Consider the following 27,101-nt stretch of genomic DNA (forward strand, 5'->3'; position numbering starts at 1 on the left):
TGTTATGCACAGTGGTGGCGAAGGGTGGAGGTAGGCTGATCCGACATAAATATTGCACACTAAACTTTGTTAGTCAAACGTATTCGTTTTCATTGACGTGGGACTGCAATGTGTATATAGTGTTTGTTAGTGTTTAAAATTCAATTATTAAACCCTGCGTAATCCAACCCATAGTAGATAATATAGTGAAAAAATATTCGTTTACCTATAAAATATCTAAAATTATTTGATTAAACCATACATAAATTTAGATAGTTTATAGATAAGAGAATATTTTTTATCGATTATGGTTTAGTTCAGGCAGAATTTAATGAATTAAAAAAAAAACTAACCAACACCATCTGTCATAATTAACGAAAACAAATAAGAGTGGGACTGAAAAAGTGTGCACTATTTTGATCAAATCGCCCATAGCATACCTAAACTATCATGGTTTGGTTTAGGCAGGGTTTAATTGAATTTTAAAAACTAAACAGAACCATCTGCAAATTGTAATCTTAGTTCAATGGAAACAAATAAATATGACTGACAAAGTTTAGTGTGCAATATGTATGTTAAATCTTAACAGTCTACCTCCACCCCTCGCCACTGATGCACATGCATATCATAGATATAGTAAATAAACAGAGGGGTGTGTTTATAGTATTATACAGAAATGCTACAAAATAGCCATGAAATTGAAGTTAATCTGAGAACACTACGATACCAGTCAATGCAATCGGTGTACTAAAAATTGCCTGATCTCGATCGATCTGTGCTCCGTGCTAGCTGGACACGTGGTAAATATTTGTTAAGTAGAGGTACCTATTTAGAGTGTCGATTATGATTTAAATTATCCTCATTTTGTTGGATAAATAAAGATAATTTATACAAAATAAATATACGTAATTCGGATATTTATTTTTAGATAAATAAGTAGGTGGATAGACATTTTTCATTATAATTATGACGTAATCGCATTCAAAATGATTTTTTGAAAGACGTGTACCTATAGGTAGGTACACTTGTTAAACAGTATTATTTTTAATGACTACAATAGGTAAAAGTATATTGTATTTATTCACCTCGTCTTATCACTTGATTCGTATTGCATAAATTAAAATACGCCTTGTCACAGAAGCTAAAGAAAGAGATGATGTGAACCCCCGCGCTTTAAACTGAGGCGTAGCTTTCCTTACCGTCGCGCAGTGAGCTATTTGCATAGTAGTAGAATAGTTGTCATAATAGAATGACAAAAAGAAGAACAAAGCTTAATTGTAATGACAAATGCGAATTTGAGTACTTATTTCTTTATGATTGTGAAAGACAGGTAAGCTAATTTTTCTCCAGCCAAATGTAATACATTTATTTAACTCATTCGACGCGGATGACACGGCTGCCGTGTCCCCGTTAAGCGGCCAATCGATCCAATTAACATGTTATTTAAATACGGAAATTAAAAAGTAATTAAAAGGTCCGCAGCGATTGTGTTAAGTAGAAATGACAACGAGCAAGTGTGGTAGATCACTGCCAGTTTTGCTAGTTAGATTACAGCCTACTTGAAGTTGGGCATGCTTGATATAATCTATCGAAAGCATTCGCAAATATTACTACTTATATTAATGTAAAATTGTGAAATACTTATCAAAAGGGTACATAATATCTATTTAAGCGTGAAATACCTATATTATTAAAATTTTCTTAGCGCAATAATATGAGTGATTATTGTAAGGATTTAAAGATATTTTATGGATTGAAAGATGCTTTAAGTATTCGATTTTATACCCTACGCTTTTCATTAAGTTAAACGAAAGAAGACATCTCTGCAACCGGTTGTAGTAAAGTAGTAAACAATATCCATACAAATATTTGGTCGTGTATGTAAATTTTATTTGTACGAAGTATTATTTGTTCACATAATATTGTGTGGAAGCATGAATGAGAGTGTTTTTTTTTTGTATGTGTTCGTGATTGTAAAAGATACCAGACGGTCCCTACATTTTATGCAATACATTCATTGCGTTCGTATGTCTATTTATATGAGATGAAATTATTTTGTTTGTTATTTACGTGTGTGAATAGAAATAATAGCTTTAAGTCTATGTATGATGCAATAATAACGTCCACAATTTATATTCTCTTATTGTGTTAATTGTGTACAGTACGATTTAATTACATGCATGCATGAAATTGTTTAATCGGATTTCTATATAGTTCTGGTAAACTCCATAGAAAATTAGGGTTACAATATTTTATTAGTAGGAACGTTTTCGTTCTATTTTTGAATAAAAAGACGCATGTCATTACATAGTAAATTTTAATTACTTAAGGCTGTTAATTACCCATGTTAAATAAAATATACATATTATTATTATATTTAAGTCAAGATGTATAATTATGTTGTTTCTACGGATGTATTTAAGCTACGTTTATTTGTATAATATAATGTAATTGCACCTAAGATAAACATTTGACAGCTACTTGTAGTTAAATTCTGATATTTAAAAATGCTCATGTGAAGTTGATATTTTTGGTTTATGAAATAGTTAATGAAAATCAGATGTATTTTCAAACTATAGATACATAATAATATACACTACACAATACTATACAATATTTGAACAGAATAATGGGTATTTCTTTTCCAGAAAAGGTAATAGATACCTACGTCGAGAAAAATATTTAAATTGCATTTATTGAAATATAATAAAAGTACCTACCTATTGTATGTAGATTTCACTTTAAAAATAATATCCCATGAAATTTTATTACAAACTTTTATCTTAAATTAATGATGTTTGGAAATTTGACTTTATTAAAATTCAGGTAGAGATCATTTTTCTGTCACTTTCATTTGTAAGTATAAGAAGATTTAAAAAAATGGAATAATTACGGTAATCTGGAATTTAGGATCGAATTTTGCATTTTATTTTTCAGTTTATTTCGTTCATATTATAATATATAAAGTCAATACGCGAAACTTTAAATTTGACAATGAAGGACAAAATTATTTCACGTAATACCATCCCCAATGGTCTGATTCAATGATACTGTATAAGTCGAAATACTGAAATTATTGCAGGTAACCCCAATAAAAAAACATAGTTTATATAACTTAGTTAGTCGTGTATTCTCCTAATTCTGTCTTCATTCGATACATAGATAGGTACATATCTTATGTTAAGGATTTATCAGTGAATCTTTGAATGTATTAGGTAGGTACTTATGATGTTTGGATTGCTGTGATTTCAGCACTTCAAGAACCTTACAACTTTTAATCATATTATCTTACTAGATAATAACAAAATGATAGTATTCTATAATAATTTTCAATGCGACTGATAGTTTGTGCTATTCAATTAATGGTTTCTTTAAATAACTAGAAATATGTGTAATGTATAATTAATTGATTACTAACGAGAGTCTAGTCTTGATAAAGGCACGCTGCGTTTTTTTCAATTTGATGAAAAGAATTACACGAACGTGTTGTAGAGTTTTCGCCAATAAAATCATGAAAACTGCCTGCGGAAGAGGTATGCTCGAAACGAATAGCTCTATGATATCCGATTTATGAATGCCCCCCAAATGTTTTTTATCGAGAGAGGAAAAGGCGCCTGCGCTCGGAAGGCTCCGAGCGGCTTGGCGGCGGGGGGTGGGACGGAGGGGGCTTACAGCGTCGCGACCGCCGCCCGAGCCTTCCTTTCCTCTCAGTATCGAACCGGCTTCCGCGGCCGAATGCAGAATTACGTACGTGAATTGACAGATCCCGCCATCGCGGACAGTTTACGATCGCGAGTTATGACCCGCGAGTGACATGAGCGACAGGAGACAAGATCCTGGAGGGCAGCCGCCCCCTGGATCCCCGAAATCCCGCGCTCCTCCCGACTCCCCATCGTCCCCGGCTACAAAAAAGTTAAGGGACAGAGTCAGTTTCTTCGAGAAAATATGGTCGGGATCCTCCTCGGAAGGTCCCAGCGGCGCCGACGTCGTCGACGCCGCGACTGCCGTGGACGTCGCTGAAATGGAGCGGCGCCTCAAGGAAGACCAGAAAAAGCGCCTAGCCGCTAGCGCCACGAAGATCGAAGTGAATCTGAGGCATGCTCCTCAGACGGCGAGGCGTCCGCCGGAACCTGAATATCAGGAATCAGTGCGCCGGGTTGTGGAGGAAGGCGACCTCGGAGCCGGTGTTAAATTCGTAAAATTCGAAACGATCACCGTAAAGAAATCCGTGCGCGAAGTGACTTCTCTGAAGCCGACCTATGTGACCACCTCTCGTACGGAGTCGATCAGCAGGACTCCCTCTGAAGAGCGGGGTCTTCATGACGACTCCGCTTACCAGAGCCAGGGGGCTCTGCCGCCCTCCTCCTCCAAGTCGTCGTCGGTGTCTTCCACCGGGAGGTTCCCTTCAGAGGAGGCTCTCTCCGGTGGAGGACACGAGCAGCACCGCCAACAGCACACCTTCCAGAACATGGCGGCGAGGATGGAGTTTGTTCGCAGCAAGTCGGAATATGACTCGCACATCGCGCAAATACGAGGTTCGTTTGTTTTGTAAACAGCTGTTCATCAACCTATTGTAAATAAATAAATAAATTGCATAACTGCGTATACTCCGAATTACAAATACAATAAGTACTCTTTGCTACACATAATATACGTTATGAACGTCGTTGGATAAGTATAAATATCACATAATATTGTTTTTGAAGTTCTCACGGTAGCCGGTAAATAATTTGATTATATCAGGTAATGTCTTTATAAACGACCTTCAAAACTAAATACATTAGCGGTGGTATAAAATGCGCCATATAAAATAATATTTGTAGGCGGGAAATAGGTTATTAGTTATTAACTTATTACATTGTGAATAAAAGAATAATCGTCGTTTCGTAGACCCGCAATCGAATCAGTCTTATTTTCAAAGAAGATATTTGCAAATAATATTCGATGGGTGGTAATCATTTGTAAATGTACTGTGAAATACGTTGGCATACCTGTATGTTTTTATCACATATTATTACATCGCCCGGTACCCACGAATCATATGTTTACCTGTGTATTAGCATTAATATGTGAGCGCGACTCAGGCGTGTTATCATTTTTACGTGCCGGCGCAATTCTGGTAGATGACATAACTCCATGTACGCGTTTGCGGTTGATAAGAGATTACCAAAATTATGTACATATTTTTCGACATTTTTTTTATAAACAAAATTAGACGATGGAATTTATTTTGTATGCATAGTAAAGAATTAATGATAAGTACTTTGAAACTTTGATATCAATTAAATTAATTATCACAGATTTAGAATATGGTGATAAAACATCAGATTATCACTGTGGGTTCTCTTATCCATCTACGATCATAATATCATATTGTATTTGCTGTCAATTATAATAGGTATTTATTATCGATTCGCTGTAATGATAAAAGTTGTTTTGCAAATAATCGTCAACGTATTTTCTTCATATTATAGGTTCTATATTATCTTCATATAATTATATTAACAAATAAAATTAATACAGCTTTTTGTAAAACAAAAGGAAACCCTGGATTGACCGGGAAAGCCGCTCTGTGCTGTATTATCGAACAGCGTAAGGTTTAATTTTAGTAAAATAATCGTACGTACTTCACTGAATTTTAATAAAAACAAGTAGGTTGTATTTTCAATGTTTTATCACTTTTAATAGTTCAGTAGCGTTTATAAAATTTACACAGTATAATATCACTATTTCATTGTATAAAATATCTAATATTATGTACTTGTAGGTAATTATAAAGTTTTTATAAGCTGTCAACAATAATGTATTTATTTAAAGTACACCATTTTGAAAAACCTCATAAACACACTTTATTTATTTATATTACTATTATATACACACGAATGTGGTATGATTTTTATTGAAGATCTTCAAGTTCTAAACAATCTTTCTACGATTTCTGTAATTGATGGGCGTGGCCCATTCTTAAAATTATGTTTATATCCTGTCTTGAATAAAAAATAATAATTTGTGGATTACTTAAAATTTAGATACTGACATGACAACGTAAAGGTTTTAAAAATAACTAGGAACTATTAAATTAAATGAAACATTGGGTATATTTTTGCTTTTATTAAAATTAGTTAAAATCAAGTAATCATCACAAAGTATTTAGATGAGTATTTAATGGAAAATTGCATAGAGCTACACGGTATTTTAAATAAAATGTACAGTAATTTTATAAAATTGTTGTAACGTATAATTTATATGTCCCTAAGATTAACGCACTCCTAATATAAGTACTTATATGCACATAGTGAATAATAATTCATAGATTTGCTTATGTAGGTATATGATAATATAGGTATATAAGGTTATGGTTATAGTATACGATATCCTGCCTAATACACTAAAGTAATTAGAAAAGTAATAGGTACTCAATATTTTTATAAAAAATTCAGATCGTAATTTGTATCAAAAAATGTAGGTAGATATTTTTAAGTTTATGTTTATTAGTGTTTCCCAAACTGTGGTACGCATTTGAACTTTTTATTCATAAAAAAAATATTTGCTTTATCGCAACACAAAAAATATAGTTGCAGCAAGTGCATATTGGGAAAATTCTTTTTAAAAACAGCAAGAGCCACTTGGGGGGCGTCTCCTGAAGTTTTAAAAATTATATATCATGGAGCTGTGGAGCCAACCTTAACTTACGCGGCATCGGTCTGGAATAAAGCAACTCACAGAAAGTCGATCCAAAAAAGACTGAATTCCGCGCAAAGACCTTTCGCAATATCAATTTGCAAGGGATATCGCACAATATCGCTAACGTCAGCACAAGCCCTGGCAGGAATAGCGCCAATAGATATAAACATACAAGAACTTACAGGAATATACCAAGTTAAAACAAGCCACATACTTCCCCGACACTTACCTACAGACAGAACATACGAAAACAAAATACACTACACACAACTTCCACATCCTGGTAACAGACATCTAGAAAATATAGAACACATAGGAACAGTTGACGAAGACACTAAAACAAAATACCACATCACAGGATTGGAGATCTACACAGATGGCAGTCTAATCGATAACAAAGTAGGGGCAGCTTTTGTAGCCTACGAAAATGGAACATTAATAACACCCCGAAAATTTAAGCTCGAAAGCTACTGCACTGTTTTCCAAGCAGAAATATTTGCTATCAGAGAATCTCTCGAGTGGACACTCAAAAGATTAAAGTTCCACAGACACGACTATGTAAACATATTCTCAGATAGCCAATCCAGTCTGGTAGCTCTCCAAAACCCATCATCGACACACCCACTTGTAAGAGACATTTTAACACTGTCAACACAGCTTCGAATGATAGGAACAAACCCCAGATTCTTCTGGATAAGAAGTCACACAGGGATAGCCGAAAACGAGGAAGCTGATAAATACGCTAAACAAGCCACAACAGACAAAAGACCTTTAACCTATACACACTTCCCTCTGAGTTACGCAAAACAAAAACTAAACGAAGATACCATAGAGCTATGGAACCACAGATACACAACATCCGCCACAGGATCAATAACGCAGAAATTTATTCCAAACATAAACTGTGCCATCACTCTTGCCAGGAACTTAAAAATATCACACGAACTCACACAGATACTAACAGGCCACGGATCGGTGCGAGCTTATCTAAAAAGATTTAAATTGAGGGATGACGACTGTTGTCCATGTGACGGCAACACATCTCAAACTGTGTGGCATGTCATCAACGACTGCCCTATACTAGAAAGGGAGCGATGGACTCTCAGGACTCGATGTAGACAACATAATCACGAAATTGACCTCCAAAAGCCTCACGAAGCACTAAGCAATAGAACAACACAAGAACACTACACAAAATATTTAATCCTGGCCATAAAGAAAATTAAAGATATAAATGGAGGCACCTAATTAGCCCCACATCAATGCAACTAACCCACCCAACCACCTTGTACGAAAAAGCAAGGGTATGGTTATTATTAAAAAAAAAAAAAAAAAAGTGCATATTTATATTAATGACAATATAAAACCCGTAGAGTATTTTTTTATTAGTATAATAAGGGGTGCGTGCATGTCGTATGTTAGGGAAACACTGAATTTGAGTAATTTGTAATAATAGTGTACAAATCACATTGAAAATATTGTAGATAACACTCTAGTAGGTAAGTAGGTACTTATTTATTATAAAAATTATTATAAATTAATTATTGTTTGTTAAATTGAATTCCTTCATAAGAATATAGGAGTGGTAGAATGTTTGGGATTCTTGATGATTAGCATAATTATGCGAAACTCTTGAATTTTGACGACTATTATTGCGGTTACGGAGCTTCAAATGTAGGTATTGAAGCCGCAGCCAGTTGCCGGCGTCGCGAGCTGTTTATACCAGGTGTTCTGAAAGTACATGAAAACATAATACTTCATAACTCTTCCATTATCTCAATTTTAGAAAGTAATAATACATATTTTAGCACCAGAAATATTTAAATCTATTGTAGTGCTACTCCGGGTATACAGCGACAGAAAACGAAGTATGCAATTTAATATAATTTTCTGTGAATTTACAACTTACGGAACATAAATGTTTAATAATCAATAACTACTATAAAGTCAAAATATATTTAAATTTCAAAGTTTTACTTGGTACAACTAAAAAGACGTTATAAAAATCTGCGTTCATTGAAAAGCCATATCTTATTACTACATTATATTATTTTCTTTTATTGTGATAACTGTAAATTTATGGTGGAACTGCATTGTATTTTTGTTTGATTTAATAAAACGCTTTTGTAGTGCTTATTCCACTTTAATAAATAAATTTGGACCGGTTTCGTCCGCCTCAGAGAAACATTTTCAACTGAATATATTTTTTAAAACAGTATTTACCAAACAAAATTAAAAGCGACAGAAATAATCTAACAATAGGTACATTGAATTATCCATTCAATAATGCTTCCTCAATAACAAATTAATTTAAAAATTTTGAGGTTGGATATTAATATTTCATACTACATCATTAAGGGCACTAAACAAATTATTCTAAATATTAACATAACACAAAATATGAAACAATCAGCACTTACAATGATATTAATTAATATCAAGAAATATGTATGATTAGTCAAAATTTACAATAAAAAATATAAAATAAAATAAACAACATTATCACTTGAAGTGCGAAAGAATATAAATACAAATAAAACTGAAATATGAGTCAAAATTAAATAACAATAAAAATAATAAATAATCTACAATATATAAAGTTATGTTACAACGATATAACAATCCCAAACATTAACTAGGATATAATAACGGAGAAGACACAAAATATAATTGATAGTTTTTTAACAAATTAGAATTGGACAAAAATTTATACCAATTAATTTCTAGGATGAACCCGGTCCAAATTTATTTGTTAAATAGGAATAAGTACTACAAAAAAAATGCGTTTTATTAAATCAAACAACATCATATTGTACTGTTATTTTTATCAAAACCGATTCGACGTAATCAAAAAAAAAAAAACGACCATAAATTTGTATTGTTTGAAAAGTGTGTAAAAATTAATATAAAACAGTAAATTTAATCTATGAATTATTGAAAAATATTATTATCTTCCGAAGAACTTACATTTAAATACCTACGCAAATTTTATAACCGGGCATTATAATTGTAATTTTATTTTTGAATTAGGTACTATTTTTTTTGTATAAGCATTACTAAATTAAATACTTTAAAATGTCAGAATAAGATATTACCATTGTATAAAAAAGAATAAAATTTATCGTACTCTGTCACTAGATACCGATAGTATAACTACCGAAGGACTGCACTTAGTCTGAATTCCCAACATAAATAGAAATTAAATCGATCATATTATTTAGATTTGTATATTTTACGTATAGATGGATGATTTCCTGATTATATTAAACATTTTCCCAGCTGAGGTTTATATATTGAATATCGTGTGTATTACACGCAGGTCACTGAGGGTGAATGGTATTTCGGATCGCAACTGGAAATCATTTCTTAAATACCCAGTATCTATCGTTTCAGGTGTGTTAATTATAGTAATGGCGTCTGCATTTTCATTCAAGGACTTATCCGGTGTGACTTATCAATTTGTCGGCCGGCATTTTCATGATGTCATTTCTAAAGCAGGTACATACAAAACATAGCTCCATAAAAATTTCCGTGGTCACGTAAAGTCACTCAATATTCATGGCGTGATAAACGCATTGTTTGCAAAACATTTAGCGGTGCATACTAAAAGCATTGAGAGCAGGCACCTGACTTATCTTAGAATAGAACTTTACTCAAACGGTCTATAAAAGGTATGTTCAACTTCAAGTAGGCTATAATCTACTATCCAGTATCAAAACTGGCAGTGATCTACCAAATTCTCACATTGAGCAACATTTAAATTTGGCTGGCGACAATGTATTAAACACTAACACTAATTGTCTTTCTCCACCACAAAGAAATACTTATTCAATTTTCCATTCATTGTGCAAATTATAAGTTTTGATCTTCTTTCTGGGCACTCATTGCACTCAATGTCAAATTATTCTCTTACTGTACGAAGAGCCTACTGCGAGACGGCAAAGGGAAACGATGCCTTTATTCAAAGTGTGTGAGTACACGTACCTATGTATTATCTTACTCCTGCGGTAGGCTGTGAGTGATGCAAAGATTATCAATTGCTGTAACCCACAGGCTCCCAACATATGGGTCGCGACCCCCAAGCGGGGTCGCGACCAAAACGGCGACGGGCCAAACTAAAACACGAAACAGATTAAACGCTGAGAATGACATGGGGATGGAATTAATGAAAACTCACCCGCAAAATTTGAAGCTGGTTAACGAGATAAAATTTCAACCATCGCATTAAATACATACATGTCATTAGTTAAAATTATATTGAATTATATTATACTGAAAAATCTATATTCGATGCGTTTTCTTTATCTTATTAAAAAGGCATTTTACAATTTATCGTGGGGTAACGATTCGAAAAGGGTTGGGAATGGGTAATGGGTAACCCATTTTTACTGTACACTGGAATTATTCAAAATTGTCAATGAGACACTGTACGTATTATTAAACGTTATCTATGGTAAAACATAGTGGTCATTATCAGTGGCGAAGGGTAGAGGTAGGCTGTTAAAATTCCACATAAATAGTGCACACACTTTGTCAGTCACACTTATTTGTTTTCATTGAACTAAGAATACAATTTGTAGATGATGCTAGTTAGTTTTTAAAATTCAATTAAACCCTGCCTTAACCAAATCATAATAGTTTAGGTATATCCGGAAAAAAAGTTCACACCTTTTCAGTCATGCCTACTTATTTGTATTCCTTGAATTAAGAATAAGTAAGTACTTACATAAATATTATAGCTGATGATGTTGGTTAGTTTTTTTAATTACTTAATTAAGCTTTGCCTAACCAAACCATAATCAGTAAAAAATATTCTTCTATCTATAAAATATTTAAAATTATGTATGGTTTAATAGAAAAATGTTACATATTTTATTGATAAACGAATATTTTTTTACTGTTATTCACTATGGCTAGGATCAGGCAGGGTTTAATTTAATTTTAAAAACTGACAAACACTATCTACAGTCTACACATTGTAGTCTTAGTCCAATAAAAACAAATACATATGACTAACTTCTAAGTAAGCTTGTGAATCCATCTACACATAGAATTGTCCGGAAATGGCACAATACATCTACTTTTATTATTTATTATGCCGCGTTATGTGTAAAATAATACGTAAGAAGACTGGCGAGTGACTTTTAGTTTGGTGTCAAATGCTCCACCTGAAGAGGGTATGGACCGAGAAAAACAAGATATTATTATTCACACTTTCATATTTGTAATGTTATGGCGAACTTACTTAATTCTAACTACCTATTCAATAATAACTATTATTTTATTTAGCTCGAAATTATTGTTTCAGATATAAAAATAATAAACGTTTACCTTCAACTTGATGGTCCATGGACCATCATTTATATGATGATTGCATGATTTGCTCTGAGCAGTGAGCAGGGTCTTATCTGTTAATAATTATTCATTATTAATGACTTCTCATAAACCTAAATTATATGGGATGTAATAGATGCAGTTTCTAGTCAATTAAGTGATATGTAATTAATTCCATCTGATATATATATCAAACATCGACTTAGACGTATAATAAATCATTTTTATTTAAAATACTTTCCTACATTATTTTTCAATCGTTGTCAATCAATAATTGGTAATGAAAATTATTAGCTATTATTAATAGGAAATTTGGGAGGTAGAGTTGCCACTTCATAACTTTGCACCCCGGCTCTAGAATGACAATGATGTAATATATTCTAAAAATATTTTTTTTACTTATATTAGCTATTTATTCTTTACTACATAAATTATTAATATGTAAGTGTATAAATTTGATCTAATTTTATGCGAGCTAATCAAGCAAAGAGGCGTATCAGTGTGGTCATAGTGTAGTAAAAATGCAAAATTATGAAGCGTATTCTATACATACCTAATTTAAATATAATCATCATTGATTGTAGATATTTGATTATGATATACATGTCAATGATCTGCATTTTCATATACATAATAATATTATAATCTGGTGCACTATCTAGATCTGCAATGATAAATAACATTTACATAATAAATAAAAATATAAATGTATTTGGTTTTTCCCTGAGCCCCAGTGCAAAACAACGACGCAATGTTTAATTTCATTATTTCGAAAAATAAATCGACGACACCCATGATATTTTTTACTTTTATATTTAATAAATTATGCCCATATTATGGAGACCGTCCTTGAGGAATATATTGGTTACTGTAGAAAATCGCGCAATAACAAAAAAATAGTGTTATGAAAAACATGTTATTAGTAGTAGGTACTCGGTCGCTCCCAAATTATAACATAATGTATTATTTGGTTATACAAAAAATGCGCAAAAATTGAGTGTGACAAAATAAGTTGCTGATTTTAAATTATTCTTTTATAATAGGTAAGTACGTATAGATAAGTAAAAGTTGATTTAATATACTTTTATAATATAAATAAGTAAAAGTAGATTTAATTGTTTAAAATAATAATATTAATCAATTTATGTAAATTATCTACATACGTGTAAAACAGTCATTATGGTCTTTCAAAGTGTGATCAATATCTTATGCAATTTTACCATGACATGGATTAAGTCGACATGGCTACCAAGTTATAATTGAGTATTATTGAATGCGTTTATATATATTTAGTATAGTATACGATATAATATTATAAAGTCTAAAAACCTCATTGCCAAATAGTTACAGTAAAATAGGTTGTATGTATATATGAAAAAATGTTCATTTACTTTTACTCAATGATTATTTACTCTGGGAGTCTAGACGATGAATGATTCCTGCAATTATTTTTTCATATTGTCGAGTATTCTTGTTTTTAATGACAATTTAATACTTATCAATTGTTGATAAGTTGCTATTAACCTTTATACTTGTAAGAAAAAAAACAAGTTATTTTTTTATAAACACTGTAATATTAATCAGTTATATATTGCTGTGAAGTCGCCATACGAAGTGAATAATAGGTAATTTTATTTGCTATATTAATAATTATTCGATATAATTTTTATTTCATTGCAGTTTAGCTAAAATTAGTATTCCATTATGACTTATGAGACATGCTGTGGTTAGACTCTTATAGTACTTATAATGTAATTTGATTAATGGTATTTTACTTATTTTGTCATATAAGTACAATATATATTTATTTCGTATAAGTATATAACAAAAAACAGTGGATATCTCACACACCATCAAGGAATATAAATATTATAACTCGTTTATTTGGTGTCTAAACCAGCATTGCCAACTTAACGTTTTTCTTACCAGAGCATTTTTGAATTGGCACCAAGATTCGAATCTGGCGTATGGTATTAAATTTAGCGTTTTTCGACTCCGCAAGCAGTTTAAACTTCTCACAAAAAGCTACAATATCACACCAGATTTTATTGTACCAATAAAATAAATGTTAGGTATATGCAATTTGATTCAATATATAAATTATGAAAAAATTTTGGACCCGGATTATTTTTTAGTTTTTTGACTTCAAACGTTGTTCTCGTGAAAAAATATTGACAATTGATTGTTTTTGTATTTCCAAACTACAATAGATACTAAAACTTATCAGTTGAGAATGTCCAATTGGAGTGGGGCTAAGCTGGTTCTCTAAATTATTATATTTTGTGGAATAAGTACCTACTACATATTATTATGTTATCACGTGTCTCCACCAAGATTTGACAGTTAACATCAGTAAAGATAAATATTTAATAAATTTCAGAAAATCTAATCTGTGCTTGATTATGCAGATTTTAGTTCAGAATATGAAGATATTCAAATAAGTTACTTTCCATGTACCGACGTTAATTATCTAAAATCTAGAGGTCTAGATAAAGATTACCATGTTGCCTTTTCGTCTGGTTGAAATGCTATTCTTTATGTTTGGTTAAGTGTCTAGTCTTGAAAGTGGTGCAAAGATAGAAATAGCTATCGACTTAATCGTAACTAGTTTATTTTTTAAACTATAATTCAGAACACTTGTTTAACTATTGTAACATGTAAATAGTAATTCAACCAGTTGAATAAAATGAACACGGTTTACTTGCTTACATGTAAAGCACTAATTATTATTTTATGCAAATATCTTAAATGTAGGTACATATTATAAACAAACATGATAAGGTTGAATGCAAGAGTGTGTTCAAAAGAATAAATTGTAAATAATCAAAGACTTCAATTAATAAAATTTCCAACAATAATAGCATTAAATTTACGTCGGTCATAAATTTCTATTTATCGCGAGAAAAATAAATCTTTTGCATCTCAAGGCAACACGGACTGAAGGTTTTTTTTACAATAATACATAATTATGGCCGTTTAGGAAAACGGTTTTATAAAGTGTGACTAGAGAAAAGCAATAAAATCTTCGAATTTTTTTGTCGATTTTTCTAGTCAATTAAAAATCATGATGTTGTTATTAACTTGACGAATTACATACCTAATCATTAATTTGAAGGCAATAAAATTGTCCATACGCTTCAAATGACAATAATTGCTACCATTTCAATAATATTTAAACTAATTGACAAATTGTTTTTTTATGTACTTAAACATAAACAATAAATAATTATAAGATAAAAAGAACTTTTTATATAGACCACGTTTTTAAATTTTCTGTTGAATCATATAAACTTGACAATTCTATGTATTAATCAATACTTTTTTTTGTACTTGATAGAAATACTGAATAAATGTAGAATACTGAAATGTCATTTTGACATTTCATATTGATTTTCATAGTAACGCACTAATATATTAATAATTTAGTTGCTAGGACCCCTTAGCAACCAATAATAGTGTTTTATTTTTTACGAATTTTTTCCGAAATAACTTTCCATACAAATCAGAATTAACTGAAAATGAATTCAATTCTGCTTAAAGATGGCTAAAAGTATTAAAAGAATGCATTGTCGTCGTGTTCTGATATATTCTAAAAGTTTCAAATGTCTAGCTAGTCGGGAAGTTAGTTAAACAAGATTTGTATTGGACAAACAAGAAAAAAAAATTACTGGACAAACAAGAATACAAGCTAATAAAAACGTGGTAAAAATAGAGAGTAAGTATACATGGAAATAAAAGGTTAAACCTGTAAGTATATTGATATATTATTATGTTGACTAAGAATTGCTGATGGAATAGTTATATAAAAATCATGTTTATTAAAATATACAATTTTATTGCGGTGTTGTTAATTAATTATTAACAAATATTTGCCGAGACAGGTGGTTTTTTGGTGTTTCCAAATTAGTTGCAGGTGTTAATATTATTTCAATTATCTACTCGAAGTTTGCCATTGGTACTAACTAATGAAATTTTATCTACCAGTATATTCATCGCGTTTAGTTTTCTAATTATTTTACAAAAAAGAGACACCAACGTATTACTAATTATTAGTATACAATATAGGTACTTGCAAGTAGGTGGGTATATTTGGTTTTATGTGTACTTATATAATATTGAATGTTACTATACTTGTATTGTAGAGACTTCAAATATGCAATTCTGTAATATTATAAATTATAATAGTAAGAGATATTCTATTTGTGAACACTTGTATTTCTCGAGTTAGGAATTAAATCTTAAATGTCACCATGTCATTGACATTTCGATTGTTTCGATTGTTTTCCGAGTTGTATTTAAAAATAAATAATTTCATTTTGTCACCAAGACGACAGAGATTGTTAATTTCATTATTTTTTTTATTTTTCGTAATATTATCATAAATTCGAATATCACAGATAAAATAGTTAATTTCAAGCTGATAAAAAATACTTTGCACTTGATAGATTTTTAAAAAGATGGTAATACGATACATTGTTTGTTTATTTACATATTTTACATTACAATGTAATTTGTGTATGTCCTAATATATCTGTAACGCGTGACAGAAAACATAATATGTAAATAATATGTAGAAGAGATATGGAGAAAACATCTAAAAATGATAAGATGAGAAAAAATATAAAGTAAAATAAATTATCAATCTAAATTTGAAAATTTGAAAATTTAAACTTGCAAATGAATCGTTTAATTTATTCGAATCGTGAAAGATAACAAAGTATATTGTGTTGAAATATTTTTTCTGTTGTTAGTTTGGAATAACAATATAATAAATAATAAATAATAAATTAACAATTAATATTTTTATATTTTAACCTAGGCACATTTGAATAGTTTTATTAAAAAAAAATAGAATTGACTCGAGTCTGGACCGCAGATACCTTTATTTATGGGGATATTTTTTTACTATTTTTAACACGACATTTTTATGTATATAATATATATATGCATATTTAAGTATATAATATATATATATGCATATTTAAGTAGTGATCCCAACTGTTTTAATATGTGCTTCAATTCCCGTTTACATTGAAAGCCCTCTCTAAAAAAATATTACATATAGTGAATAAATCCCCAGCTTTATCCATAGAATCTTTTTGGGAGGGTGTCAGTAGGTACTTAAGTAGGTACATACAATTAATTACCTCTGTTACAATACCATTCCAACGCAAAATATTAAAATAAAGGTTGTTTCACATTAATATCTCGGTTGCGTCCACATTGATCTCAAAATATGTCTAAAACTATCAATAAATTCATGGTACAATTCTTTCGAATAATTAAAATGTAGCACACGTTTATTTTTGGTTATACCTGAATAATAAAATTGTATTGTGGTTCTGTTTATTAACAATTACCGAATATAATATGTGCAAAATGACGCCTGATATAATAATGTAAGTAAATATATTGCGGCCGGCAGATGTGGAATGTATGTCAGAATCCGATCTGTTTTATCCGAATGTTTATACCGGCTATCAGACAGACGGTGAGAGAAACGCAAGGCCAGTACCTACTCGATTCAAGAGTGAGACCCAAATTTAATGAAGGTTAAATAAGACAAAGACAGGAATAAGATTTCATTTTCAGAATACTTCGCTTTATTTCACCGGTGTCAGCTCCATGATAAGTATATCAGGTAACATTATACCTAATTACGTTTACGTAAATAATATTTAAAAAATATTAATCAAGATCAGTGGTTCTCAACCGGTGTATCATTGTGCCCAAGGGGACATCAGATATAAGATAGGGTCGCAACGGGTCGGGTTTTAATAAATTGGAACACAATTAAAACAAAATGAAACATCAATTTGCGCAGGTACTAACAAAAAGCATTTGTTTTATTTTTACAAATTATTTAACAATAATAATCTAAAATCTTATTCTTTTTTTCAAACCTGAAGGTTGCATGTTTATTTATTTGATTTGATTATATATAATGTTAATTTTGACTTGTGTGCCTTCAATCGAGGCCTGCAATGGACTCCGCTCAGATGGGACGATACATATTTTTCAGTTGTATTCATTATAATCGAATCTATAGAATAATAGTAGTACGTAGGGTAAAATAATGGGTAACTAATTACAAAAGTGTTAAAACAAATTATTAACATGCTGAATACTTATTCGAAGTATTCGATTGCTTTATGGAGCATACCATTTTTAGAACAATTCGAATATCAAGTAGCAAAGTGTGAAACGCTTTGACATCCAGTGATACAGTTTAATTTTCTGGAAGTAGGTACCTACCTGTCTCCACTGTGTTACCGTCCCGTCAATTGTTATGGTATTAAGTACATTTTATGTGAATCTATTATAATTTTTAGTTAAATTAAATAAACAAAAGTAAAAACTAGAAAAAGAAAACAAAATGAAACAAAAATTGAGTCATTTTCGATCTTATTTGCAATATTGATATTGTAGCAAGATATACTTTACTTATTAATTAAACGGTATTATTTTATTTGATTTGATTTGGGATACAATGTGTAAAGTTACTCGCTCTCCAAGTTCGCGAGATTCTGCTTAAAAGGTGTGACTGCATTCGAGGCGATCCTTGTTTAACTTTGTCTTTTGATTCCTTACCTTTTCAATTCAATCAGTTCTGAGGAGTCTATTTATGCAGTTTGCGAGTTTTGAGTGCATTACATTACATTGCATGGAGCGCGGAATGCACTAAACTTTCAGCCGATGCGAGCTTTCTGTCTGGTTAATTTCTCCAGGCCCTTTGTATATCTCTCTCCGTAAAACTTTTAACAATGTGTTGCCACCCGAGAAGGTAAAAGCTTAAAAGTTTATAATTCGAAACTTTAGTGACGCACATTTTCAAATGTCTATTATAATAAAATGCAGTTGGATACTAGCACGACTTTAATGTATGTAGGCATGGCCCCCACAAGGGGGGGGGGGGGGGGGGGGCTGACAGGATTCTAATCTGGGGGTCCGAACATAGGAAGGGCCCGGCGTGGCGGGTCGATTAGCTAAGTGAGATACACATCACAAATTTACTCAAATAGCAATAAATGTCACCACTTTACTTCAGAGCTATTAAATATTTTAAATATGTAATTATACGTTGCAATTTGATGAGGTATGATGATTGATATACTTAAATGATAATTCCCGTAATTTAGGAAACTCTAATTTAGACTCTTTAGAGCACACTGCCCTTGACCTTAGCGATAGATAGGTGGGCCCGCTTAAGAATGTGGGGACCATGTAAGTAGGTATTGAAAAGATTCAGCGCTCGAAATGGAAAAGTTTACGAACCGGAGCGCTCGACCGTTTTCTGAAGATATTTACATATTTAACAAATTTTATGTGTATTTCATAGAAATAAGTGTGTTAGATTTTCTATTATATGGCCTACAAGGTCAGATGATGAATTATTTTTTTCCACGAGACGGTGCGATAATTTTACCGATTTCAAGAACAGGAACGGCGCTCCGGTGCGCTCCGGTCCATTTAGAGCCCTGAAAAGATTATAAATTAAAGCTCAACGGAAACACAATGATTAACTAGACTCTGTTTTTATTAGGAAGTAGGATCACGCTGTCATATAAATTTCACCAACAGTGAGGTATTTATTACCTTGAGAGATATGAGTACATGTCTCATGTCTCTGAAGAAAGTTAAAATATTATTGTAAGTATATAAGTATGTGAGCATATGGGCGCCATGTGCTTTCTGTTTTAAAGTGTGTAATACAATAAAATAAAGCAATGTTTTAAAATAAGATGACAAGCAAGTTGCAAGTTGATATAATATTATAAGCGGAGCAAAATAAAGAAACATGGTTGGTTATCAATTTTGACTTCTTGACCCTTGGTTTGTAGAAACGGTAAAGCTACATGGAAACATGGAAAGTTTAAGAATCTACTTAGCTGTTGGGTGACGCTCTCCATCGCTATTATTTTTAAACTGATTCTAGTATAGTTTTGCGTTTTTTGTTATATTATATGATGCACTCAATTTTTAAAAGAAAAAATATTCAGCAATTATGAAGATCCAAACAGATCCTATGCCATGCGATGCTGAGGTAGGAATCAATGAGTGAAATGGATCGCAAATTCGCAAGCATCCATTCGCCTGCCGCAAACTTCTCACAAGATAGTGTGAAAGACAATATTATGACCAACGAACGAACTCTGAAAAAATATAAAACTCAATGAACTAAAAAAAACTTTAATATGTTTATAGAAGCTGCATTGTGATTTATTTTATTAGCGTATTTTTTACTTTGAGGGTCATTAAAGGACATCAAGTATTCAGGTAAATAAATGGTTGAAAATTCTATTACAATAATAGTACGCCCACCAACTCAAATATTGAACCAAAATTCCTCTTCGTGTAGACACTAAACATTATTTCCACAGACGCCCGAAAATTTTTGTTGTTTTTAATTTACATTGCATTCTTATGCCATAACACCTTTTTTGTGTCTCTCAATGTCGACGCTGAAATACCTCACATATCGGGAGACCTATAATTTTGTGAAATATCTCGAATATTATTGATCGCGCTGTATACGGTGTAATATGCTTCCTGTACAAGAGGTTTAATGATAACCATAAAACAAGTGCAAATCGATATTCGAATTAATAAAATATCCTTGCGTGTGTAGAAACACAGTGACCTCAAAATACAAATAGTAAATAAGTACATACTTCGAACTTAATAACCATATTTGAACATCATTCAAATTAATAATGAATGTAAATTTCATATCATAATATTATAACATAAGTACTTACTAAATGTAGATATCAAGTAAGTTGGTCCTACTCATATTTTTTCTTATGGCGCCAAAATTTTTCAAATATTTTTTTATAAATCTAAATAAGTGTTATTAGTTGTTATAACATAACCCAACATTACTGCAGGGCTCGAAATGGACCCGGTCGCACCGGAGTTTAGTTTGTGAAATACCCGTAACTTATCGCTGCGTCTCATGAAAAAATAAACATTTCGTTTTGATTGGTGAATTATTATTAAAAAGTAATAAAATTCACTTACTTTAAATGCATATATCAAAGTTCATACGAAAGTTGTCGGAATCACGGTAAAAATAGTATTTATGACGTTTCATAAATCTCGATTTTTGTCTGCGACACTGACAATATTTGCATGCCACAATCTAACATGTCAAAGGTCGGTATATAACATACCTAACGTGATATTGTAATATACATACAATTACATAAGCATGTTATTGTTTTGTGAAAATTGTTGAGCGCTCCGGTTCGTAAAATTTCCCATTTCGAGCGCTGCATTACTGGTTTCTTGGATGGTCGATACGCACTTACAGTCTGTCGTCAGTATACAGTCTATGCGCTATCGAAAATAATTAGTACCTACTTAATTGTTTTTTTATATAATATAAATTGCGCACGGTGCTGTAACGATTTTGATTTTATTTTAAATAACTTTATTCCGAGGTATATAAATATATCGACATATGCATCATAATATGGATTGCACATGCCATGGTATATAATATATTATTATACTTACTTATGTATTTTAATTCTTAATTTAATTAATTTAATTATAATTTTAATTTTAATTAACTATTAAAAATAAATAAAAATAATATTCATTTTTAACACTAGAACAGGCCATGAGGCCCAATGATAGTAGTACAGTTAAGTAGCGAACAGTCGTAGAGTTATTAATAAAAGTGAAACAATCACAAAGACCCAGACTTTGAGAAAATCTAATAAATATATTGTAACCTCACTGGGTATCGACCCCGAAGCCCCTGTGTGAAAGACCAGCGCCTTACGGACTGGACTATAAGGGCCGCTCCATTTGTCTGTTTGTTCCGTTATAACTCAAAAACTACTGGAGCATTATTGATGAAACTTGCACAGCTTAAAGACTATCTATATTTTTGGTACCAATTTGGCATCACTATACCATCTAAAAAGCTAAAAAGTCTCGAAAACAACGGACTTTATCAGATATCAGCGGTGGAGTGGTGAGGTGAAGTGCAGGAAAATAAGCGCGCGCCTACATTCCGCCGTTATCGATCTCGCGGGCTTATTCAACGTGGCGTACATGTCAGTAATAACAAGATATTCAAATAAATTGAACGGTTTGGTAGAGGGTTGCGCGCATAACTGTTGCCTATCTCATTGACTTCAAAAATTATAATTGGTGGATGAATTACAAATTACTTAATTTAACTCTATTTCTTCATTCTGTATTTATTTTTGTTCTTATCGTATTTCATCTTCTTTCCGTATTTCATGTGGATGAAGTTGCGTGCGATTACTAGTAGGGATTGCAATACCGAATGAAAATACCAATACCGGTATTTCAGTATTTCTAATTGAATACCGGCATTAATATCGGTATTCGTGAAATATACGGGGGAAACATAAGTATCTCCTTATAAGTAACGATATAAAAATCTCTTTAAAATAATAATATTTTATAGCAAAAATATATAAATAGGTACATATCTTATATGGAATCTTTTAAAAATAGGTAAAAGTGAGCTGATATGGTAGAGATGCTGATGTTTAAAAATAACCAGTAGTTGAACTATTGGCACTTTATGATTAAACAAACGTTTTTAATTGGGATTTCAGATATACCTACTTAAAAATACACCGGACAACTTCTAAAACCGCGAGCGACTGGCGAAAATATTTGGATAAATTTAAAATGACAGAAGTAGGTATCTACCTACCTTTAATACAATAGTGTATTTTGAAAATCTGCACGTGTCATTGCTAGTCACCGAGAAAGTCGAAGGGCAACGGGAGTAAACCAAACATCGCATAACCTGATAATAATACAGTCCTGTTAAACTTTTTATGTTAATTAATACATTTTGTTTCAACTTTCAATACCGAATATATCGGTATTGTCTGATTTTTAAAACCGGTATTTCGGTATGGAAAAATACTAGGATACCGGTTTTGAAATACCGGTATTGCAATCCCTAATTACCAGTAAAGTACGTATGAAATTAATAAACTAATGACGTTTTCTGAAATACCAAAGTAATAAATTACTATATTTATCATATCGGAGGTAAGTACTTAATCAAAAAACAAATTGTCATTTTGTTTCAAAGCACACACCGATTATTGTCATATTATATTCGTGAATTATTCAAGTTTATGGTCATTTATTGTGTGGCCCGAATAAAGCACTACCCATATTGCTACTATATTATTATGGTATAACATTTGAAAAAAGTGAACTTTTGCTCTTTAGCCACTCAAATATAAAGTACTACAGTTAAGTATGACATTTTTAGGAGACATTTGTATTCGTCTGACATTTTTTTTCGAATTTATAAAGTAACATAGCTTTTTTCGGTTAGATCTCGTGGAGTAAGTAGGCACTCTGAAGTCCTGATGTTTTATGGAAAATGCTTGAGATTCGCAGAGAAAAACAACTTTACCATAGTTTCGCGAAAATAATATAAACGAATGACAATAATACAAAACAGTAGCCCATAATCAGTAAAACAATCTCAATAATTTATTGTCGACTCGATTCCATACACGCAGACTTTCCACAAATATTTCCATTTTATATTGCTATTTTATGAACCAGCCAGTATGCTTTTTGTAGCATGAAAAGAGATATATAGGATTCCGTTATGGCTTAAAACGACAGATACAATGGATTTCGTATGCAAATAAAATTTTAATGACAATAATATTAATAATTACTCTTTATTGTATTGTATTAAAAATATCTCGTTGGCATGCAAGAAAAATCAATCAAATATTAGCGTGGTGCAGTTACGGCTGATTTGTTCACTATTTCTTCTTCGTCGGAACCTTGTATGTATTTGATAGTGACATAAGTAGATGATTTTGTTATTGTGAGAAACCTTTTCCACGGTTCGGCTACACTCCACTCGGTGTTCAGCGGCACACATTACCTGTCTCCAACCCTTAACCTGCCAAAATACTACTAGTTTTTCCAAGTTATTAATTAGCCCGCCAATTTGGTGAAAATAACTGTAGAGTAACTAACAGGAGTTCGATCCGGAACTGAACCGAAAACCGGAAAAAACCGATATTTTTATCGGAACGAAAACCGGAACTGAACCGTAAAAAAATATTGGTTTTTTCAGTTCGGTACATGTTCAAACACGTGCGTTAACATGATTTTACTCTCCACTTCAGTTGTCGCAGGCGCAACACGTTTTACGTTTTGGGTATTGGCCCTTGGACTCTTAGACTCTTGGGTCACTTACTACCATCCACTCGGAGCTGAACCGAAAACCGGAAAAACCATTATTTTTCGGAACGAAAACCGGAACCGAACTGATACGTATTTTTTACTTGAACCGGAATGAAAACCGAAACGAAAAAAATAATAAATAAGTTACCAACCATTCATCGTAAAAAGTATGGTAATATAACATATTATGTTACACATTAGAAACGCAATTAGAAATTTTCTTGAAAAATATGTTATGTTGGCAAACGTAATGAAAGGTATTCTTTTTACTAGCTATACGCTTTCTTCGTTTCAATGTTTATGAAAACATCTAAAAATGTATATTTTGCTGAAATAGATAAATTGTTTCCAACGTCTGGGTTGCCGAAGAAAAAAAACCGACTTGTATATATTTTATGAACGCCCATCTACGAAGAAAATAAATAAAATGTCATTTCAGTTTGCATGTCTGCGACCATAAAAAAGAATCAAAGTTTATCTACCTGGAAGGTTAATCCTGTATCCATGTTTGGATTTGATAATAGTATTTAGGAGCGTCTTCGTGAACATGCTGGCATGGTTGTCTTTTTATATACACACACGGAAACTGCCGAAGATATAAATTATATATGAGGTAATAAATTATAACGGCGGAATTATTTCATTTAACCTATTTTTAAATGTATACATTTTTTTGATATTATATATATTTTGTATATAAGTATTATAAAAGAGTAGAGCAGATTAAATTTGAATAAATTTAATAATCATTGGTTATACTTTTCGTAGCATTAAAAATATTAGGTCAAATTCTTCTTTTTTTGGCGTTGTTTTTCATCGAAGATTGACGACCAAACATTGCAGTACATCTCCTTATTAGATTACCAAAGCACTGGACACTGAGACACTGTTTACCGAGGCTACGTATCTAAGAGTTTATGAGTTTTTTTGCATTATCTACAGACAGCGCTCGAAATGGAAAAATTTACGAACCGGAGCGCTCGACAGTTTTCTGAAGATTTTTACATAGTAAAGTTATCAAAGTTCATATGTTTTTTTTTCATAAAAAATAAGTGTGTTAAATTTTCTATTATATGGCCTATCCAGCTCAGACGGTCAAATTATTTATTCCTTGAGACGGAGCGATAATTTTACCGATTTCACGAACAGGAACGGCGCTCCGGTGCGTTCCAGTCCATTTCGAGCCCTGTCTACAGAGGAATAAATTATACGTCTTATCGTTGTGGAAAATACGGCCGAAGTACGACGGCTCTCTGCGTTCAATGCTTGGCTAGTCTTAAAACCTTTTCATTGGTAATGTGAGCATTATCATTCGTGATGCAACAGCCCGAGGTGCGTCTTTCTAAACCCTACCACTTATCCGAAAACAAGTCAGAGATCAATGTAGCTTTTGATGACCGCATTTCAACAGCCCATACAGATTACAGCTCCTTGTCGCAAATCAGTACCAACCGAAACTTGGATCATCCAACACTTTGCCCAGATGGCTTCGCATCAAAAACCTTCCGGACTGGTTGGTCCAGGTGCATCTTCTGAATATAACCAGCCCATTTTAGTCGAGAGATTTTGGTAATGTAAACAGCTCAAGAATTTCTCATCGTACACCGATATTGCCACATCTCGAAAACCTCATGTTTTCTAATGAACTGTTTCTTTAACTTTTCTCCAGATTTTAACTCCGTTCGTCAATACGGATACAAATATATAATACCGAATGCACAGACTTTAAAATTGCGATAAAATAACATATGCCTACTACTTACGGCTATACCCTCAGTTGAGGCATGGTCTAAAAAGATAGTGGCCAGGCGATGCGCGGATTGCGGGTGCAAATGATGCATGCCGAACGAAACATAATTTGTCATATAAATCCAACATGCGTCCATTTAATGATCTGTTTATTGTTCTATTAGTAACAATAATAATATATTCATCCACATGTTTTCTTTTTCAAGTAATGGGTAACGTTTTTAGTCATCTTTACACGATTTAAGAATTAATACCCGCGTCGCCATCAAGAAACAAATTGACGTGTTGCCAGCTCGACGTTCGCTCTCCGAATGGCAGCGAGTCCAAAATTTCGTCGCGCCTATAGTTGAAAATTATTTGCCGTTTCGATGATGTATCGTCTTAAGTAAATTAAGTAAACAAACCTTTTGTGACTGGTTGATGTTACTTATTCTACCGACCTATTGCGCCCTTGCCCTGAAAACAAATTCAGTAAATTGCACGTTAACCACCGCTCCATAGTGGGCGGCGTTGTATTGTTATAATATTAGATATTCTGTAAGTGTCATCAATTATACACGAATGTTTATAAATGTCTTCGTGTAACATACCTATTGATTTTTTTTCTCTTTTTTAATATTATGTCAAGGTACAGTATAACCCCTATTTTACGTTTTTTTAAGGGACTGGAAAAAAACCTAATTGGAGGGAAAATGTAAAAGGGGGGTATTGAAAAAAAGAACATTTAAATTTTATGTTTCTAAAAAAAAAACGTTTTATTAAAAAACAACATTCAATTAATTTTTTTATTGAAAAAATCATGTATCATCAATCATTTGTTGCATTTTTGTTTTTTTGTTATGTAATTCTCTTTCAAGACTATATAAACATTTGAAAGTGTCATCTTGAATATCAGCAAAGCTTGTAAAGTAGGTTTTTAAACCCTCGGTGAACCTCATTGCTTCTTCTTTTGTTGGAATATCAACCTCTTCTTCATCAGACAGTTCTTCAGAAGTGCGCGTAACTCGCATATTTTGAATATTTGCGACGTAAATCGCGGGAAAGAAAAACGTAAATGCGGGTATCAAATGTACTGAAATACATCGGGACTGAAAAAATTACCGGGAATTTTGCCGGGAAAACACGTTAGAATAATA

General features: G+C 32.0%; 1 protein-coding gene across 4 annotated transcripts in view; it reads left to right on the plus strand.

Moving 5' to 3' along the window:
• LOC147078565 (uncharacterized) overlaps positions 1-27,101 on the plus strand; it is a 354,146-nt gene that overhangs the window by 154,345 nt on the left and 172,700 nt on the right. For 3 of the 4 annotated variants that reach the window (XM_085960509.1, XM_085960510.1, XM_085960511.1), the window contains exon 1: positions 3,689-4,514. The exons of the other annotated variant lie outside the window; for it this stretch is intronic. In XM_085960509.1, coding sequence (XP_085816635.1) covers positions 3,794-4,514 — 721 coding nt within the window. In that variant the 5' untranslated portion in view covers positions 3,689-3,793. Of the gene's footprint in view, positions 1-3,688; positions 4,515-27,101 lie in introns of those variants that run through there. 4 annotated transcript variants of the gene reach the window in all.

This window comes from Rhyacophila brunnea, unplaced genomic scaffold, assembly GCF_057557595.1.
Source record: "Rhyacophila brunnea isolate RB1 unplaced genomic scaffold, BYU_Rbru_1.0 scaffold_11, whole genome shotgun sequence".
NCBI lineage: Eukaryota > Metazoa > Arthropoda > Insecta > Trichoptera > Rhyacophilidae > Rhyacophila > Rhyacophila brunnea.